Source organism: Python bivittatus, unplaced genomic scaffold (assembly GCF_059951505.1).
Source record: "Python bivittatus isolate LINGU-HERP-01145 unplaced genomic scaffold, Pbiv_v1 ctg000070_np1212, whole genome shotgun sequence".
Taxonomy (NCBI): Eukaryota; Metazoa; Chordata; class Lepidosauria; order Squamata; family Pythonidae; genus Python; species Python bivittatus.
Window position 1 is genome coordinate 15,621,657 of NW_028277034.1, and position 21,816 is coordinate 15,643,472.

Genomic DNA, 21,816 nt, shown 5'->3' on the forward strand with positions numbered 1-21,816 from the left:
TATTTCAAAACCTAACTTTCAAGATTACACTAGACCTTTAAAGTTGTACATCGCAGTATTAAATCTTTGAAAACTGGCCCTTTTCCCCTTCCTAAAATATTATTAATGTAGTAATCCAATAGATAGGATTCAATTTGCTGGAATAAAGTAGGAATTATTGTTAATGTGGCAATCCAATACAAAGTAATTCCATTTCCCAGAATATTGTAGCTATAATAGTGATAAAATGCCAAATGGAGTTTTATCTGGCCAGCTACCATTTTGGGGAAATGCTCTTCTGCATTGTACTTTCAAAGGCTTGCGTGAAGAGAAGTTTTTCCTCTTGTATTAACCTTGTGTGTATGTATGCTTGCATCTATGGAGTCCACCTTATAGAAAGTAATTTCAATACCCTTCATTTAATATGTGCCTTTTACAGATAAAAATAATGAGTTCAGACATACTTCATGTAGCAATAAGATTTCCTGTTATGGAATATGAGTCAGTGTCTTTCCGATGAGAAAATATGGCATAACAATTCCAGTCATTGTTTTAGGGCAAAAAGCTTAAAAATGAGACTCGGCCAATGGTGTTCTCTCCTAATGTAGATTTTCCCCACTCATCTATGAATTAGGGCACATACGTGATCTTTGGGCAAGCCTCTAGTCCTGCAGCAATGGGGGGGTGCAGTGGCCCAGTTCAAGCAACAGAACCAGATTGTTGGGAGCGTGTTGTGCGTGAATACCTGCACAGTCACCTGTCTTCAGTGGTGTCTATTTCCTTGAACTAGAAGGTGCAGGAAACGGTGATAATTAGCAACATACCTTCCCAGTGCTTTTTCCCACACGGAGTTCAGCTTTCCTCCCTAACTGTCAGCGTACTCCATTCTTCCTCCTTAGAATGTGTTTGTCCCCAGATACTTTTGCCCACAGTTCCACTATGGCTCCTGCCATTACCTCCGACATGCGTGCAAGGACTACCATTTCGGCTATATAATTATTGGCACATATGCCCAAAAATATGTTTGTAATACTTATGTTATTATTTCTAATAACCCTTAATGAACTTTTGTTGATTAGTATGGAGAGATGAGGTTTTAGAGATGGGTTTATAGAGAATGGGGTGAGGTATGAAATGAAGAATTGTTTGGTTTTATTTTAAGAGATACTGATGAGTTGTTAATGTCAGTTATACTTACTGGGGATGAAGGGGGAGGTTCCTTTTTCTCTTTTTTCTTTCTTTTTTTCTTTTCCTCACTCTTTTAATTTTTTAAAAATATATATTTCTATACTATGTAGTTTGCATTAGTTTTATCTGGATAATATAATCTTCAATAAAATTATTGGGGGGAAAAACTGAAGAACGGAATGACAGTGCCTCTGAACATAGTTTGTCACTACATTGAGGAACTGATTTTTAAAAACAGAATTCCACAGGGCTCACACTTTATCACTCAGATTTTAGATAGTTAAAAGAAACAGTTGACCCTTGCTACTGCCAAGTAGTTGGAATTTGTAAATTTTTGTGAATCACTCAGATACACTTAAAATGCCCCCCCCCCCCAAAAATAAAAAACCCTCATTCCCATTAAACAGTATCATTACCTTGTACATGCACTGTAGTGCCTGGAGACCAAAAAGGAATTAAAATAATACCTTTCCATCCACAAAAGGTTTGTATACCCATTTTTAACTTCTTGAAAAAGTAACAAACCCATAGCTAATGTTCTTGGGAATATCGGTACTAAAGTTATATCTTATTCCAGAATTCGAAATTTCGACTAGTATATTCCAAATTTTTCTCTTCCTGAATATTTTAAAATACATGACTATATGTTATTCTTGATCTATGAAACGTCTCCGAGCTCTGACTACTAACAATCCAAATGGTTGTTTTTTGGCACAGTAGTAAGAAAAATACCGCCAAATGATTACTGGTCACCTTTATCTATAGCTTAGGTATCAATCCTTCTTTATCACCCTCCAAAATTCTAGGGAGAAATCATTGCTAAAGGTGAGCTACAGTAAACAACGTAAATGATTGAGTCAAGCAAGCCTCTGTGATCCTTTCACTCTGTTCCTGCCTTTTTCCGGGAAAACAGAATTCATTATAAGCAACATCTGGTTTACATAGAACTACATAGTGTGGCATTATTTACAATTTAATAATAATAATAATAATAATAATAATAATAATAATAAAAAGTTTATTACAGTCATAGACCAATACAACTAAAAATGCACATAACATGTCTACTTAAATATCTTAGATATAATGATATCAAGCAAAATCTATATCATAAGTATAATTTGGCCACCGAAATGTTATTTATACATGAAGTCAAACGGCCTATCCTATAGTTTTATTTATTACACTACATAATTATTACTCCTTAAATTATAATATCCTACCATTATTAATCGTTAGCTAAAATAAGGTGATGATAAAATGATAATATCTAAAATTGAAATGTGTTGGTGATATTTCTGTCTGTTTTTCATGATCACCTACTTAGTCCACCCGTACCAAATCGATTCCACTCAGCAAGGCCCCTGACTCTCAAAGTAGTATTTTCAGGTCTCTTTGGGAACTGTTAATGCAAACTAAAATACTAGTTGGCTATAATCCATTACTGCAAAACCTTTCAGCAGCTTCCTATCCGATGTTGACGGATCTTTATTGCCGCCGCGCAGAACCTGGCTACCTGCGCTGTAACGTAAGGCCGGTCATCCATGAGAAGCATTTGAAGATAATCTGATTCTTAACGGCCAGGCTGCTTGCTGATCAGGGGTGTGAGCAATTTACTCTGTGGGACTTGGTAAAAATACAGCGGAGGAGAACATGGCCCATGTCTTCTACTTCCTTGGCATCACAAGGGCAAAGTCTTGCAGCTAATGGAATTTTTTTGTATTTGCCATCCAGCACCGCTGAAGGAAGAACATGGCAGCGGGCTAGAGAGAATGCTTTCCACTGAGTGGGGAGCTCAAGCTGCGCTAGATATCTGGCAGCAGTGACTGTATACTTGCTACATGGCGGGGACAAAAAGGATGGAACCTTCCCTAAATCTGCTTGACGTTCAATATCCTCTGTCCTTTGCTTTATGGCCATTCTTGCCTGCTCATAATCCATTGCTAGAATCCCAGCCGAAGAATAGCCTAACTTAGAGAGGTTGAGCTCGATATCCTTTTTCCACAAGGATTGAAATTTATCTTGAAGGATAAGTGGAGATAGGCTCTGCGAGTAGTGCTTTATTTTTAGCCAAAAATTCAGCGAAGCTAGGCACACTTTCGACTCGACCTTTATCGTGCCTGTTTCCAAGCGTAATTGTGCATTGGAGACACATCTGGGGATTTGCAGGACCGCCCTGATGAATTTAGCTTGGACTCTTTCCATGTATGCCACACTTGAAGCTGGAGAGCCGACAACAGACCCATAGAGAAGTTGGGCTAGTGCCTTTGCCTGGAAAAGTTTGAGAGCTGCTAGAACAAAATACCCCCCTTTACTTCGAAAAAATTTTAGAATGGCATTAGCGGAACAAAGACCTAAATCAGCTGCATATTCACAATGAGCTCTCCTTGATCCGGAGGAATGCATAATTATGCCTAAGTATTTGAAAGTATTCACTTGTTCTATTCTATGACCATTGATAGTCCAGACGTGTTGTTTTGGTCTTTTGGAAAAGGCCATAATTTTTGTTTTCTGATAGTTTATATTTAGAAGGTTGTTTGCACAGTATTGGACCAGAGTTCTCAGAGCTCTTCTTAGACCAATCGGTGTCCTAGAAAGGACAACTGCATAAAGCAGCAGGGCAATGCTACGAACCCCTAATTTAGGTGGGTGAAAATCCGGGTGGTTTAGGTATCTCACCATGTCATTGATGTAAAAATTAAAGAGTAAGGGAGCCAAGATACATCCCTGTTTCACCCCCTTTTGCACTTTAATTGGTTTTGAAGGAAACCCTTGCCTATTACATTTGACCTTGAGGGTGGTATTAGTATGTAGTGCCCGAATTAGATAGAGAAGCCTACTGTCTATTGATGCAGCTTCCAGCTTCTCCCAAAGCTTGGTCCTGGAAACAGAGTCGAAGGCTGCCTTGAGATCTATAAAGGGAGCATACAGTGATGTTATCTTGTTGCTGGAATACTTTTCTATCAGATGTTGAAGAACTTGACATTGTTCGATGGTATCTCGTCCCTCTCTGAATCCTGCCTGCTCATCTGCTATCTCATCTGCTATTCTGGACCATCCAGTCCTTGAGTTTTTCCTGCAAGTGTCTAGCATATAATTTGCTGAGTGTGTTTAGTAAGCTGATTGGCCTATAGTTTGTAGGGTCATCCCTCCTGCCTTTTTTAAAGATTGGGACTATAATAGCCAAGCCCCAATCCTCCGGGATTCGTCCCATCTTATCAATGTAGGTAAAGAGAGATGCTAGCATAGGAGCCCACCATTCCATGAAATTTTTCAATACTTCTGCTGGAATAAAATCCGCTCCCGGGGCCTTCCCTTTTCTTAGTTGACCAATCAACATCTTGATTTCAGCTGTTGAGACAGGCGGCCACTCGTTTAGGCCATCTTTCATTTGTATTTCCATCTCAGCGGAGGAATCTTCATATAGTCTCTGAAAGTGAACTTCCCATATTTCTGGGGCTATGTGGGAGTCTAACATGGTAGAGGTTCTCGCAGATCGATGGGAAAGTAGATGCCAGAACCAGGAAGAATTCTTCATCTTAGCAGCTTCAATAAGTCGTTGCCAGGTGGATTTCATATCATTTTTCTTTTTGTTACCCAACAGTTTCTTATACTGTTTTTTAATATTAAGAAGGTGTTCAAGTGACTTGGTGCTGGTGCTATTATTCTCTATTTCATTTTTATACTGATGGTAGGCCAGTGTAAGTGTTTTCTTAATGTCAACACATTCTCTATCAAACCATGGCTTGGAAAAACTTACCCCCCTTTTGGCCACTGAATTTGGGGTGCGAGTTATTATAGGTTGTCGTTTTTGTATTAATGTTTTATATACCCTCAAGGGGTCCTGCATGTTATCAGTTGACATAATGGATGCCCAAAGTGTTTGTAAATCTACGAGTGCTGACCTCATCTTATGGTCAAGAGAAGGAGACCATCTGGCACGACACTTGGCTTGGTCTTCTGGGACAATTCCAGGAATATAATGACTCACCAGAAGCTCCTGAATAGCTGGAGTCTCCAGCTGCAAACAGAGTGGGAGATGGTCATTTTCTGGATGTGGAAGTACCTCAAAGTTCTTCACCAGGTGTGTTAGATTTGAATTGACTAACATATAGTCAATAGTGCTTTTTCTGTACCCAGCAATAAAAGTGAGCTCACCTGGATAGTTACTTGTAATGGAGCCATTTAGGATGAGTAAATTAAATTTATTTGCCAACTTGGCGAGTCGTATTCCAGCATAGTTAGATTTTTTTATCTCTAGAGAGCCGCACCAATACGGTAGGCGGTAGATTAGGCACAACAGAAGGGGGATGCTGATGGAATTTAGAATATAGTGCGTGGTTATCGGTGCCTAGCCTAGCATTGAAGTCACCCCCAAGAAGAACCATGGCATTAGGGAATTCCAAAAGAAGATTGCCAACATAATCCTCTAGTTCCAGCCAACTTATCGCAGTTTCATTTTTTTTTTGCTTTGGAGAAAGATAAACATTAATAACTAACAAATGCATACTACCCATGTTCAAAAGTATTGCCATGGCCATTTGTTTAAGAGGGGAGATAGGTATAGGGGCAACTCTCAGGGCGGTGGAGATGAGAATTCCCAGACCGCCTTTTAGTCGCCCTGGGCCTTTACCTTCAGTTGCTTCCAATTTATATGATTGGAACCCATTAAATAGGAGATCATCAGCTGTCCAAGTTTCCTGCAGCAGTAGAACATCCATGTCTGACAAAAACTCAAGATGGTTGAGGCCATTATTGCGATGCCAACCGGCTAAATTCCATGATATAATCTTTAAGGGGCTTTGCCTTGTACTGGTCCGCGTGCTGCTAAACCATCTGTGTTAAAGGACTTTCCCTGCCGGAGTCCTCTATCTGATCCATCTCATCAGTACATCTATCTTCTGCAAGTCCAGGATTGGGTGTATCAGAGGGTTGCTCATGAATCTGAGCCACTGTTAATATTTTTTTTCTAGTAGTTTCCTGTTGCTTCTGGAAGAAATTGAAGCTGGCACTATGCGTACTAGGGACTTCTGACTCCAATGTTATAACCGGCTTTTGTGTTTTGTGTATCTTTACCACATCTTTATCAATGCTGATGGGAAGTTCCACTCCATCTGCCCGTTTACTTTGATGTTCAAAAGGGGGGGGGGATTGACCTCAAAATTGAGAGAACAATTTTCTCTCTGTCTGTGCGTCACACCTAGTCAGCCATTCCTGTCTGTGCCATCAACAAACTGTCTAGATAATAAATCTACAGTGTTTTGATCTTTCAAATTTTGGAGGTCAGAAGCTCCAACTCCCTTCTGGGTAAACTATTCGGCAGCTGAGCTGACAGCAACAGCCTGTGGCAAGGGGGCATTTTCTATCAGGGAAGAGGTAAGCTCCACCAGTTGCTGACTCTCTATCTCTGCTTGTAAGTCCCACTCTAATGGATCATATCTGTCGGATAAGTGAAGTAGGGAGGAATTACTTGCCGAAGAGATACGTTTATTGGTTATAAATTTATCTACCTTCTGTTGCTTCAGTGGCTTTGCTGAAGGTTGCGTTGCGGAGGGTATTCTTTGTCGCTTCTTCCTTTTCCCCATAACGCAAGGAGTTAGTTGCAGCTTTAGCTGTTATCCAAAAATACTCCAGAAGGGAGGGTTGTACCATCTTATATTGTAAGTAGATCTTAAAGTTTTAAAGGATATGTGGATTTAGAAGTAGAGAAACTTTTTGTGGGAGCTCGTTGTTAAAGCTGCAGCCTCGTCGCCATCTTGTTTCCTCCCCCCTATTTACAATTTATATGACTCAGGAATGGCTGACTAGGTGTGACACAACTGTTGCCTGTGTTGGAGGACTTGGATGGGGAGGTTCAAGGACAGAAGCATTTCCTCAGCCCACGGCCTGAGCCTGGGAAAGTGAAGAGGATGAGACTGGCACCACCCTAAGGAATTCGTAGTATTTTATTGCAGGCTTTGGGAGTTTAGAGTTAGTTTGGCGAGATTTTGTCTAGCAGGTGTGAGCTAATAAAGTAACTGAGCTGTTCCAATACTGTCTCATGGAGTTTCTTGGGCTGAACCTGACACTCCCAGAACCAACATTTTTTCCTCAAAACCCAAATTGTACTGATCCATTTTTGCACATGGAGGTGGACCCAAGATGGTGATAGAGTGACAGCTCTGTAAAGAGCTCCTGAATTTTTACTCATTTTAGTGCTTTTCTTTAGTTTTATTCAAGTAGTTTTAGTAATTAGATTGCTATCATAACTTCAAACACTAATCAAGGATGCCAAATTATACAGCAGGAACAAAAACGAATTTGAAAAGAAAGATTAGAAGGAGGGAAAATCGGAGGTCCAGCTGAGAGGAAACCCCAAACAAGACAAGGCTACAATGACTTTTAGGCAACCAAAGATAAAGGACCTCCTCCAGCTTAAGGACATAGCATGAAAGTCTCCTTTTCTTTCTCCTTCTCTCGTTGTAACCTCCGTTAACAATTCTTACTCCTCTTAAATTAAAGACTTTAATAGAAAAAGATATCCCCAAATCAGTTCAGGAAACAAATAGCATTCCAAAACTTACCTCTAACCCACGAACAGTACAGTCTGTAAAAAATTTCCAGTTAAAGAAGATACTGGGGAGAAACTAATCTTCCAGAGATAAGGATCTTCCTTCAAGCTGCTGATGCCCCTTTGAATAAGGCCAGGTGGCGTGATAGACAGGTAATATTAAACTCCCTTTCGCCACTTCTTCAATGTAGGGTATACTGTAGTGAACTTACAGACATCTCCTGACTTTCTAGCAGGCATGGATGTAAAAGGATAATGTTAACTTTTAGGCAGATTACTTTTCCATCACTGCTTTTCAAACTTAAGAACTGTTTAAGGAAGTTCCGTATTCTGCTAATACTGTACGTGCTTTTTAGAACAGCTGTATGCAGCCTTTGCTAAATTCTGGGAGGAAAGCCAAGCCAGGGATGGCAAGAGCTATAGAGCCTCTAATCACAACCGTCCACTATTTGTAAAATGGAGAACTCCTTTATTGCCAAGGTCAGAACAGGAAAGATGCAAAGAAAGAGATGCCCCAAATCTAATTAAAGGAAAGACAAAGGTTTTAGATTATTTTTTGGAAGAAGAGGAAGATTTAACTCAACTGTTTGCCACTCTCTGCCATAGGAGCCCTGATTTGGGGCAGCTCTCTGCTATCAGCTCTCAGTCTGATCTGACTTGTCCTCAGGGTCAGCATTTAGAAAATGGGAAGGATGGACTGAGTCTATTGTCATTAGCAGTAGTTACTTGTCTCCTTCCAGCAGCAACTAGTAGTGAAGGCTGCCGCACACCGTATCCTGTGCCAATGACTTCAGCCAGCCGAACTGTCAGGATTTTCTTTCTCATGGGAAAGGATTCATCCCGTTATCTTTACAACAATAAAAAATAATATTTTGACTACAGAGATCATGTGAAAAACACCTGTTATTGTGTGTTGTGTATTGTGCTATTTACTGCCACCTATTGGGGTGTGTATGCTAGTTACCCAGTGGGGGTGGCATAGAGCTATAATACAAGGAGAGGAAAATGTTCAGTCTCTCTTAGTAGTTGTTAGTTGTTTTAGTGTTAGCCACTATGTAGGGTTTATGGGCTACGTAGTTGTAACAAAGTACCAAGTAGTGTACCTCTTCTCTAAGAGTTTGTAGCTAGAGATTTTGTTAAGCTTGTGTTGCTAATAAGTCTTGGATGCTACATTAAATGAGAAGATGTGTTTTTCTTTATATTTTGTATGATATTTGCATTTTATGGAATTTTGCATTTTTATCAATAAACACCAGTTAGTACATATTTTCTGACTGGATTTCTTTGGGAAACAAGAAATGGACATTGCAATGTGTTTGCTTTCATGGCAAATATTTTCCTGGAGGTTTTGCTGCGCTCTGCACAAACAGGAGTGTTTGTGATTATCACTCTGCCCGACAGGTTATGGGCCCAGGTTATGGCCAGTGGTGCTGTGCCAGCCCAGGTGTGGAGTAGTGTCCCAGCATTTTGGTTCCAGGAGTGCTAGTCCCAGGAGTGTGGTCCCAGGCGTGTGCTAGCCCAGGCGTGAAATTCCAGGCTTGTTTTGCCGTGGATGCCGGTGCTGGAAGCCAGGACTGACATTCCTAAGTGATGGGAGATTTATGGATTTATCACCCTGCTTGTGAGCATCTGGTCAACGTTTTGTTTGAAGTTTGGATTCTTTCTGTGTCAAGTGCCTGTTATAAAGAATAAAACATGGCAATGACAACGGTGAGTCTTCCGTTTGAAAGACTGAATTCAAAGAACTACCAGACATGGAGTATAAAGATGAAATCTTTCTTCATGAAGGAAGGGCTCTGGCAAGTTGTAAACAATCCTGGGCCAGCAGCTCCTACAGATGCTGAGAGAGTTTTGCTTGACCGTGCATATGGTAATCTTATATTGGGATTTGAGTCTTCAGAACTAGTGCATGTTCGTAATTTGGAGACTGCTAATGGATGCTGGGTGGCATTGCGTGAAATCTATGCAAGACAGACTTCAGCTGCCATCGTAGGTTTGTCAAAGCAGTTGTATAACCTTAAATTGGAGCAAGGTGCTAATGTGATTGAGCATCTGAACAAGATGAAAACTTTGTTTGCGGAGTTGGCAGATCGGAATATGCAGCTTCCCGAGAATCAAAAAGCATGTATAATACTTTCGAGTCTGGATGATTTGTTTGATATGCTTGTAGAAGCTATGAATGTTTTATCACCTGCAGATCTTACTGTTGATTACCTGACAAACAGATTGCAAGAAATTCAGAGTTCAAGGGATTTACAATTACCATCAAAGAAGAGGCTTGATAACGTAAAGCAGCGCTCTTCTATTGGCACAGAGACTCCGTGCATGGTGAGGAAATGCTTTCGTTGTCAGTCTACCAAACATCTTCTAAAAGACTGTCCTATGAAAAATCAGCCTACTGAGAGTTCCAGAAAGGCTCCTTGTTGTGGAAAAGGACAATTTGTTAAAAAGCAAGCAAGCACTAGAATGGTGTCTGCCTTGATGTCTAACAGAAACAAACATTGTACTGATAAGTGGTTGTTGGACTCTGCTTGTAGTGAAATCATTGTAAACAATGAGCAGTTGTTACTGACCAAATGCAGGCCTAAAATTCAACAAGTTAACTTGGCTGATGGTTCTATAGCTAAGGTCACTATGCAAAGTAACGTGTTCATTCCTTGTTTGGGGGAAGTGGTTTCTGATGTATTTTGTGTGCCTACACTTGATTATTCTCTTCTCAGTGTCCCTGTATTAACTAAACTTGGCTATACTGTTGTATTCCAAGGTTCTGAATGCTATGTACGTAAAGAGGGAATTGAATGTGCTAGAGGGGAATTGGTTAATCAATTGTATGAAATGCTTCCTAAACAAGATGTGTTAATTGGAAGTTGCACTGGCAATGTGTCTTTGCATGATAATTGTATACATTATTATCACAGAGTGCTTGGACAGTCTGATCTGACTTGTCCTCAGGGTCAGCATTTAGAAAATGGGAAGGATGGACTGAGTCTATTGTCATTAGCAGTAGTTACTTGTGTCCTTCCAGCAGCAACTAGTAGTGAAGGCTGCCGCACACCGTATCCTGTGCCAATGACTTCAGCCAGCCGAACAGCGTCATTGAGTGTACCCGATGCTGCCATCTCTGCACTCCACAAACGCTTCATCTCCCAGCGCTTGCAGCCTTCCCTGTTCTCATGAGCAGGGCTTGCTTATGTTTACGTTTAAACTAAGCCGTGCCACACTGATGTGCCCAAAGCTTGCATATGATAATAACGTATAGGGTTGCTATCAGTGTCCAGCAGAAACACAAGAAGTATCTCAGCTAGACTAACCTTCTGTTCCAATGTAAAAATACAACTCCACCAACCAACCAAAGAGCAATCTTACACAGCCCCAGAAAGTCAGAAATGTCAGGGACAAGACAATTCTTCTGGGGCAGAACGCACCCTCTGCAAGCAAGACCCATCTGCTTCACCTTTGAAGATCATCATCAGCACTTTTAATCTGTAACCAATTTTGAGAAACTGGTTGGTGACTAAATTGTCCCACATTTGGGTATGCAGTCATTAACCAGCCAAGAAAGGGCTACGCATATATGCAGTTAAAGTCTGCATCGTGAACAGCATTTTCAATACTCATATGGCCTTAGTCTCTCAATGCAGAATACTGCTACTCATTTAAAACCCAATTCTGAGGATTTCCAGAAGCTGCATTCCCAAGGCATACCACACACTGAACAGAAAGTGAAAGGAACAGAATTTTTGCTTTTTCGGAGTCCAAATTTTCTGGTCTTTCTTTCAATTTTGGGGATGTAGCCTTATTTCTTTGAATTTCATAGTGGCCTACCGAACAACATGGCCTTGTGCAATCAGATTAAAATCTGAAGCCAAATAAGTAGCTTGTTATTTACCCTGTGAATTGAAACTTTCAAAGACCTACAGTTCGCTGTTACGAGATATAACACTGCAGGTGACAGTAGAAGCAGTTGGCTGGGATTATCAATTTAGTTTACTTTTAGCTGAGTTTATTTTTGAGAGACACCTGCTGGCAATTGCTGTAGTTATCCTCCTTTCCCTTTCTGCCTCCCCCCCCCCCTTTTTTTTAGTGAAGCTTAGCTACAGTAGAGACATCTGCTGTCATGTGTTTGGAATTACACTTTTAAATTTTAAAGGACTATTGAGGGTTTTTTTCCTTTTTTGGGGGGGAGCTTTTTCCCCCTCCTTGTTCTCTTTTCTCTTCACAGTGCTACAGCTATAATTTCTGGGGGAATTTTCATAATGGCAATATGCAGAAGCCATTTGGAAACTAGAAGAACTTCTATGGAGTTTCCAGTGGAAAAGAAAGATAAAGAAAGACAAGATAAATCAATATCTGCTAGTCTTAAATTGATGATTGATGAAATGGGAGCCAAATTGACTCAGTCACTAGATGTTGAATTGGATGCTAAATTTTTGACTTTTGAAAAAAAGTTTGAATAAAAAATGGATAAGATGAATAGTTTTGTAAAACAAGTGACTATAGATATGAAACAGAAGTCTGAAGAAATTAAGAAAACTAATGATACGATGGAAATTCTAGAGAATAAATCAGCAATCAGAGACTCAGAATTTGAAAGAGGGATGGATAATTTGTCTTTGTTGGAATTGAGAGAGAAAGAGTTCTGTCTGTGATTTAGAGCCTTCCCAGAGGCTAACCCTAACCCTAACCCTAACCCTATCTTAGGGTGTATTTTTTGTTTCAGACAATACCAATTGTGACTACTGATTTACCATTTAAGCGATGGTAGAAAGATATAACTAAATTTTTCTGGCAAGGCAAAAACACCACAAGTTAAATAGAAGGTGCTACAAGATGCTAAAAAAGACAAGTTTTAGCCTTGCCTGATTTCAATTTGTATTTCGCTGCCTGTTGTCTAGTTTGGTTGAAAGAATGGGTGTTGTTGAGAAATACCACACTATAGAATTTGGAAGAACATGAATTGAGATTTGGGTGGCATGGCTATTTATGGTATGATAAAGTTAAGGTTAATGTAGATTTTCAGAATCATTTTATTAGATATGGAGATTTTGAGAATCTGGAATAGATATAAACCTCGACTGTGTCCAAAAATACCCTTATGCTTATCTCCAAAAGAAGCATTTTATAAGAAAGAAATAGTAATTAAGCAGAAATGGTTAATTTATGGCGATATCCTCAGTATTCATCAAGGAGAATTTAAAATAAAATCAAGAGAGGATTTGACTTTACAAGGACATCCATGTCACTGGTTTTCATATGTACAACTTGTAGAAAAATTTAAAGTTGATAAAAAGACATATGGTTTATCAACATACGGCTGATAAAAAGACATATGGAACAAAACTTTTTGAAACTGAATTGTGTACTAATGATGAATATCTTATTGCTAAAATATATAAGTTTTTGTTGAGATTTAAAACAAAAGATGAACAAGTTAAAGATTGTAAGAGAAAATGGACTAAACATTTTGGATATAATATACCAATGGAATAATGGGAAAATAAGTGGATGAAAGGGTTAAACTTTATCCTGTGTTATAATTTGAAGGTGAATTTTTTTAAAATGTAGTATAGATGGAATTTGTCACTGGAAAGATTATCAAAAATGTATAAAGGGGTTTCATATATACGTTGGAAATGTGAACAAGAAGAAGGGACTTCTTATCATCTTTGCTGGACATGTAATAAAGCTGAAAACATTTGGACTCAAATACATATATTAATCCAGAAGATTTTGAAGGTTAATATGCAGTCAAAACCAGAGACTTTCCTTTTGGGACTGATGGAGAAACAATTGGAAAAAGCTCACGGACCTTTGTTTTATATATGGTAACTGCAACTAGACTTTTATATGCTTGAAGGTGGACGCATTCGACATTACCTACAATGGAAGGATGGATAGTGAAGTTGATGGAGTTAGCCGAAATGGTGAAACTGACATCTTTCCTTAAAGAAAAAACATTTGACTAACTTTAATGCCAGTCGGAAGCCACTTTTGGACTTTTTGCAGGAAAAAGAAAAAAAAGCATGGAATTATGATATATGGATTTGATGATTAGTTAAATTAATAGACTATACAAAATATACATGTTAAGAAGTAGTTTTAGAATAAGAGGTTATTATATGATGCATGTATATCTACTGTAATAGAAGTCAGAAGTTATTCTTTTTGCATTTTTTTCATTTTCTTCTCCTCTACTTTCCATCACTTTTGTTTTCTTTCTTTACTTCTAACTTTCTTGCTTTCTACCCTTCTTCTTGATTTTTAGTACTTGTTAGCACTTATCTTTTTGCTTTTTAAAACTTTATTAAGTTTTAATGAACTTTATTATTAAAAAGAAGAACATGATCAGGGTGGAGCCATCCAGACCTCTGTGGGAATGCTGTGACTGAGGGCGGGCACCATGATAGAGAAGGCTTGCTTCCTAGGTCCTAATAGATGAGATTGTTTAATTGAAGGGACCTGGAGAACACCCACTCTGCTCAATCTTAGTAGGTGAGAAGAAACTATTGGAAATAGGAGGTCTGTCAAATAACGATTCTGGAACACTTTGAACTGGATTTCAAAGGTAGTTTGATATAGAGCACAGGGCAGTTGTTATTTTGTCAGGTAACTAGGATATTCTAGTTTATTAACAAATTCCTCTTTCTTTCATTATACATCTTCCTTCCCCCAAGTAGGGCACAATAATTTGGGGCAGGGATTGTACTAAGTCATGGATTCTTTAAGCAAGGTTTCTTACACTCAAATTGATTGGGTTCACACAAACCAGGGTTTACAAATCAGTGTTGATGTAAACCAGCAGTCAACAAACTATAGTAATAACCTAGACCTACCAGATCTAAATTATTCAAATACGTATTTACATTACATTTCAGCGAAGAAAAGACTGATTTCCTCTGCCATGGGTGGGATTACCCAGTATGCAAAGCAAAACTCAAACTATATTATGGCCTAGCATGATGGGTGTAGGGCCAGCCCTTCCTGTGTGTAGGTTCATGGTTTAACTTTGTTCTCATCTTACTTTCTCCGTATTTCTTGTTTTCTTTATGATTTCGCCACATTTTTTCCCCCACTGGCCAGGCATCTAACTAAATTCTTCCATTTCACTTCACTTCACTAGCATTCTAGATTTCCAGAGTTTGGACAGAAGGGAATTTATTCATATAAATATCAAAGATTAGCCTATAATCCCTAAATGCGTCCCAAACTAAGATTTCAAGGATAATCATTAGGATATAAAAGTTAAACGGACTTTCATGACAGAGAAATCCTGAGAGGGAGATCTAGAAGGAGAGTGTCGTTTTAATACATTCAAACACTACCCTACCCAAAGTTATGCGGCACTCAAGGCAATGTATCTGTCCCCCACATTATTTTCACAAAAGTCCAGCGTAGCTGTAGATTAAAGTGGGCAAATATTTTAAAATTGCTTAGTGAAGATTAAAATCTGTGTTTCCCAATCCTAGCCAAATATTACAAACAAAGCTTCCCCAGCCTGCTGATCTTCTTTAGCTGTAGGGGTGAGCTATTAGAATTGTATCGCAACACTTCTGGAAGCAAGAAGTAGGGACGTCTGCAGCGATACCACATTACCTCATCCAAAATACTTTTTCTGGTAAGTGAATATATTAAATAATGACATAAATTAAAACAAGTCTGTATAAAATTCATATCCACGAGGTAGCCAATTATTTTTACCTTGTCTCCATGTGAAACCACCATCATATTCCATCAGTAATTTGTAAACACACAGTGATCCATTGCAACTAGTCCTGTAAAACGTTTTGGCTCCTAGATGTGTAAAAATTGTGTTTTACAGGCACCTGATCTGACACCATACTCAAATGCAAATCATATGCATATGTTCAATATGAGGACAATTATGAATCTCATTCTTTTTGGAATTTTTACGTGAGATATAGATGAAAACACTGTCGAAACATACTTATCTGCAAACATAAGTTGTAACCATCACAAATCTGATTGGGTATATATGCTGCCTGAAGAGTTGTTTTATAGGATAAAAGATTAATATTGTACTGCTGTTTTTTTTTAAGTCTTTTCATTTACTGAGTTCTCTCAATAATTTGACACTTTACAGATTCATAGAAACTCTGTTGAGAAGCTATCGGTGTGGTGTGCCAGAACTGGATGATGGCGAATAATGATAGTTTTGAGATACTGGATTCTGCCTACCTTGCTGCAGAATACATAGACTCTTTGCTGCCTGAGAATCCACTACAACAACCATTTAAAAATGCTTGGACCTGTATGCTGAATAACTACACTAAGTTTCAGATTGCAATTGTGGGGTTCATTCTCACTTATGAGCTTTTTTATTTTTTAATATGCTTACCTGGATTTCTATTTCAGTTTATACCTTACATGCAACAATATAAAATACAACAGGTAAGATAGAATTTGACATTGTAGGAGGAGAGCCCTGTTAGACTATAGTGGCAAAAGATCAGGAGGAGTTTGGTAGCACCTTATCTGACTAACCAATCTTATCAAAATGCATAAACTTTCATGATTTGCTACTCACTTCACCAGACTAATGTAGGATTTAAATTGGGCTGAGGCAGGGGAAGGGAGGGCAAAACAGGTTAGTTAGGCTGTACCTATCAGTTAGCATTTGTAGGGGTTAAAAAAACTCTGCGTTTCTCACTGAGATTGCTGAAACTTTTGATATACGCAAGTTCAGTAACCTCTCGTTCAGTGATGGATTTAAAGTCCTGTTTTTCCAAAACTGGCACTTTGAGATCTGCCATAGAATGTCCTGGGAGGTTGAAATGCTATGATACTAACTTTTGCTTGTGGTAAAGGATGCTGACCAGATAGTTGAAGAGTTCCTGGGAGAGAATATGGGCTTATCTTTGACTGTATTCTGTGCAGTATATAGACAATAGAATATGTATGATGCCACGTTGTTTGAATCTGGTTAGAAAAATGTTCGTTCCCGTGTCAATTTTTTGGTAAGATTTGAGTTCCACCTGGCTGAACATAGTACTTCTTGTGGTGCTCCTCCTCTGCAGGTGGAGAGCTGTGTTAGTCTGTATTGGTAAAATAAAATAAGGAGTTTGATAGCTCTTTTACTGTCCTGCAAATGTCATTGAAAACTCATTTCATCAGATCCATAGAGTGACTAGATTTATGTAGGATTTAAACTGAGGTGAGGCAGGGTGAAGAAAGGGGAAAGATGTTGGTTACTCAGATGCAGCTTACATATAAATTAAATTATGATTAAACAATAATAGTGTGTTAAAAAGTCATTGTGTTTGTTGAGACTTTCTGTGATTGCTTGAAACCTTTAGCTGTATGTCACTTCAGCAACCACTCACTCAAAATAGTCACTTTGAGGACTGCAATAGAGTGTCCTGGGAGATGAAAATGCTCTGACATTACTTTGTCCTTGGTTTTGGGTCCTAATGTCAAATTTGTGTCTATTGATTCTTTTGCAAAAAGTTAGTATCCGATCTCAATTCTGGCTGGCACTGTTGAAAGCAATGATCAAAAAAGACTTCAAACTCTGGTCATTAAATTAAATTAAATTAAATTAAATTAAATTAAATTAACCTACTAACATATTATTTGACTACTCTTAACTATAATGATCTATTCAAAGATGTGTCTTAGATAACATACAACTGTTAAGGGCAAAAAAAGATGTGAAAGTTGAAGCATTCCATACAAGAAATGCTAAGCTTCAGGAGTTACACCCAAGGAATTGGCAGTTATTTTACATTTTGCAGGGTAATATATGGAACCCAAGTGAAGCAACTTGCTTTGCTGCAGTCCTGTGCATATTTACCATGGAGAAAGTCCCACTGACCACAGTGGCAGTTAAACTCCTAAGGAAACATGCCTAGCATTGCACTTTTAAGAGAACCCTATGAATGGGCAGTAATTCTCTCGTCTCGGTAACTGGAACGAACATAGGCATGTGGGGTGGGGGCAAGGAGAAAACGTGCATCCTCCACCCTTTACATGTAGGAGACATTGTAACACAAGTACAGAAGTGCAAAACCTATGTTGCGATACATGTTTTGTGATATTGACATTATGTAGTTGGGAACAGATGGTTGTGGGAAAGATGTAAACAGTTTCTTATATGCATTGTTTAATTATTTTTTCTTTATTTGCTGCTCTTATAGGATAGACCAGAAACGTGGGAAGGACAATGGAAATGTCTCAAACGAGTTATGTTCAATCACTGTGCTATTCACCTGCCTCTGATATCTGGTATCTATTATTTCACAGAATATTTTAATATTCCCTATGACTGGGAAAGCATGCCAAGATGGTAAGTAATATCCAGTTGTTTTTCACTATTAATTTGTTTGCTAAAATATGTATTTTCAGAGATTAAAAAAAATGTAAGTACTATGTTGATGAAGGACTGGGTTTTGGGAGAAATTTCTAGACGTTCTGACCCAAAATGCTTTCTACTCTCTGGTTTAGTAGATTCAAGCTGATTAAAAATACAATGGCAAGAGAGTGAAGCCTTAATTTAACAGACTAGTTGCAGGGAGGCAGTGTGTGTTATTCCTAATTGTCTGTTAAATTGTGGCAACGTTGTGCAAATTTTGTGATTTCTTTATTTGTTCTAGAAAACAAATGAAAATGGAATAGGTTATAACGGGTTTCCGTTATGCACGATGTGAACCGAATCCTAAGAGTTATGTTAAACCTAATGTAAACTATACCATGTGTAACTCCTAAGTTTCCTATCTTGCTTGAGCAATGATTTACTTTGCTGTGCTTGTTACCCCAAGAGGAAAAAAAACTGAATAAAAGTTCTGCGTGAGTTAAATGTCTCTGGTTTCTAGTCTTGGTCTCCAGATAGGTTTTACTAATCTGTGAGTATCTCCGGAACTAATTTTCTTTTAAAGGTTTGTGATACTTGCCCAGTGTTTGGGATGTGCTGTGATTGAGGATACTTGGGATTATTTCGTGCATCGACTCCTTCATCATAAGAGAATATATAAATACATCCACAAAGTACATCATGAATTTACTGTATGTATTGCCTTAATTTTCTTGGATTACATAGTTAAGCTGTAATCTTATACACACTTACCAGAAAGAAAGTTCCATGAAGCTCATTGGGACCTGCTTTTGTGTATGATTGCAACCTTAAAATTTTGCTGCAATGGGCATGTGTTAGTTAATATTTTAGGAAATAGGGAGAAGAAACCTGAAAGCATATTATTTATTGATATAATTTCCTTACTATTCTTCTTCTTGTATCAGGCCAGAGTGATTTACAAGAGAAGGGGAAGAGTTTTAACTTAAACATCGCAGTAAACCAACAATTTTTCTCTTTCTTACCTATTAGCATTTTTCTTAGCTAACCTGTTATTAAGCAAGAAGTATATTGTCTCTTTTCTTTATCGAGAACACAGAGCTCTTTTTGTTCTTAGCATCCTTTACCAACCGTACCTCATGATGAATGTTAGCCTTCCTGGCACTGCCCCAACAATACGGGCTATATTGGTTCGTGTTCAGTTGCGCTGCCTTTGAAACGGGAGTGATACATCTTAACCAGCCTCGGTTCATCATACATTGTAATATAATTGAAGGTCAGATGCAGTTTCACAAGATGGGCATATCTTTCCTTCTGTAATGGTAGTAGCCTCAAATCAAGCAAATTGCAATCTGAGATGATTTCTGATAACTTCAGAAAATTTCGCCTGAGTGTGTAATGAGTGCCATGTAAACTGCAAACATAATAATCTGCACTATATTTTATATATTTTATATATGCCCTGTTCTGTTCTGTTCTGTTCTGTTCTGTTCTGTTCTGTTCTATTCTATTTATGACCTCTATATCTGTCCACTAGACTAATATTGACAACACTGCCAGCAACAACTCCACAGGCTCTCAAGAAAAATCTTTTCCATCACTTCATGCCTTAGATCCTTTAAGTGGAGATAGACAGAGGATTTCTGCAGAATCTGGCCATTGAGATCAATCCTCTCTCCAAGATCCATCTTACATTTCATCTTTTCAAAAAATTACACTGTGAAATATTATTATATTGTCAGCTTTCCTTGAATAACTGATTCGTGTCTCTGAAATAAGAGTAAGAAATTTAGGTTCAAGCAACCTCTTTAGCATGACCTTTTTAAAATGTCACAGAAAACTTCACTGAATACACATTATATAAGTTTGCTGATCTGTAGACTCTTCTTCGTGTGCCTTTAACTCAGACAATATCCACGGTTCTATAGCACCCACTGCCTTAAGGAACTTTCTGGAGTTAACAGTAGCAAATATTCTTCCATTTAGAAATGAATTCAATTTATTCAGTCCTTCATTTCCTGAAAGTAAGTGTGAGTCGAAGTTTAGCGTATGAGAGAAAAAAAGCTCCTGGAACAATATGGAAATATTGAAGCATAGATACGAAATAGTTTCTTCAGTATATATACTTTTTCTATATATATTCTTTTCCTCAGGCACCATTTGGGATCCAAACTGCATATTTACATCCTCTAGAAAGTGTTATTTTTCTTTCTGGGTTTTCCCTTGGAATAATGGTCTTCTGCAATCACGTGATTTTGCTGTGGGCAGGGATAATTTGTCGCTTGATTCAGAGCATTGATGCTCACAGGTAATGTTTTGTTACTTAGTCTGCCTCTGGCGACTGATGGATCTGGTGGGGTTTCAAAGGGAACTGGGGGTTATTCCTGAGGTTCTTACTGTTTTTATTGCTTTGATTTGTAAGCTGCCTTGAGTCAATTATACAGTGAGATGGGGGGGGGGTATACATTTGATTTATAAATAAATAAATAAATGTGAGAAATGGCTTCATGTTATTAAAATGTGCAATCAATTATTTTCCTTTTTAGTGGCTATGATATTCCTCTGAATCCTTTAAACTTGTTGCCTTTTTACGCTGGGGCTCGATTTCATGACTTCCACCATATGAACCTCAATGGCAATTACTCCTCAATATTCACATGGTGGGATAAACTCTTTGGTACTGATTCGCAATATAAGTCTCACACAGAGAAAAGGAAGAAACAGGAACGCACAGTGGAAAAGAAGATGGAATAAATCTCCCATTTGCAACACTGTTTGGAGCATCCAAGAGGCAAATGGTTCCTGTCTTTCTTTTGATTAAAATTAGAAAACTTAACAGATATTGTAGTCCAATGAAAAATAAAGCTTTTAACAGACAACCAAGCTTGGGTATCCAGCAGGAAAAAAACATTCATTGATGCATTTCCCAAATGATCGTCCTTTTTCTATCCTGTACATTAAAATTAAAATGAGGTTTGTTTGTTTGTTTTTCGATTAATGCCAACCCTATAGTTTAAAAAGAGCACCCACATTGGGGTCACTAAATAAAGCTGTTGTGGCAATCCCTTTTCCTAATGAGATCTAAAAAAGTAGATTGAAGAAAACATCTTAATTTGCTACAAGGAATAGTTTTACTTGGTTTTAAAAAAATTATTGTAATCTGTATTACGCATAACTGTAAATTACTGATCTGATTCTTAAGATAGTTTGTCTTATGGATGGCGGCTGATTTGTCTCAAGCTTCCTCTACAGCAAAGAAAATGATATTGAGGTCTGGGCTATTATTTCCTGGTTCTGTTTTATAACTATTCAAGCAAAATAAACCCAGTAACGATTTCTGAGTAATAGTTGCAGGTGTGTATTCTTAAACATTGAGCATCTATATCTATACCAGCTTTCTCGGAAGTTACAGTAATCGTGGACTGAAAAAGCACCATGTCCACAGCAACCACTTTGTTCTCTGCCACTACGCAATGGCAGCTGCTGATAATTAGGGAATGAGGCCACTGAAATTCAGCAGTGGAGACCGTAGATGATGATGTACAACTTCCAGTCTGTCACATACAGTCAAAACTCTCTCTCGATAAGTTCATGGTGGAACTGCAGCAACTTTCCTTAGATTATATTGGATACTTCTTGGGCTTCCTGACCTAGGATGGAAAAGGCTGAATATGTAGAACCTGCTTAATCTGGACTCTAGCTTTAGAGAGCCACAGAATTTCCCCTCAAGTCATCTACATCTGCTGTACAGATTAGGCGGAGTACAGACAATGAAGTTGTGCAGCTTTGAGGC

At 38.3% G+C, this 21,816-nt stretch overlaps 1 protein-coding gene across 1 annotated transcript; it reads left to right on the forward strand.

Moving 5' to 3' along the window:
• Nucleotides 1-15,258: 15,258 nt before the first annotated feature.
• LOC107326569 (methylsterol monooxygenase 1-like) lies at nucleotides 15,259-21,530 on the forward strand. The gene is made up of 6 exons (XM_088133258.1): nucleotides 15,259-15,332; nucleotides 15,819-16,126; nucleotides 17,872-18,020; nucleotides 18,610-18,736; nucleotides 20,177-20,331; nucleotides 20,570-21,530. Exons 2-6 carry the CDS (start codon nucleotides 15,869-15,871, stop codon nucleotides 20,775-20,777), a joined length of 897 nt encoding a protein of 298 aa, XP_087989384.1. The 5' UTR covers nucleotides 15,259-15,332; nucleotides 15,819-15,868; the 3' UTR covers nucleotides 20,778-21,530.
• The last annotated feature ends 286 nt before the right edge of the window (nucleotides 21,531-21,816 follow it).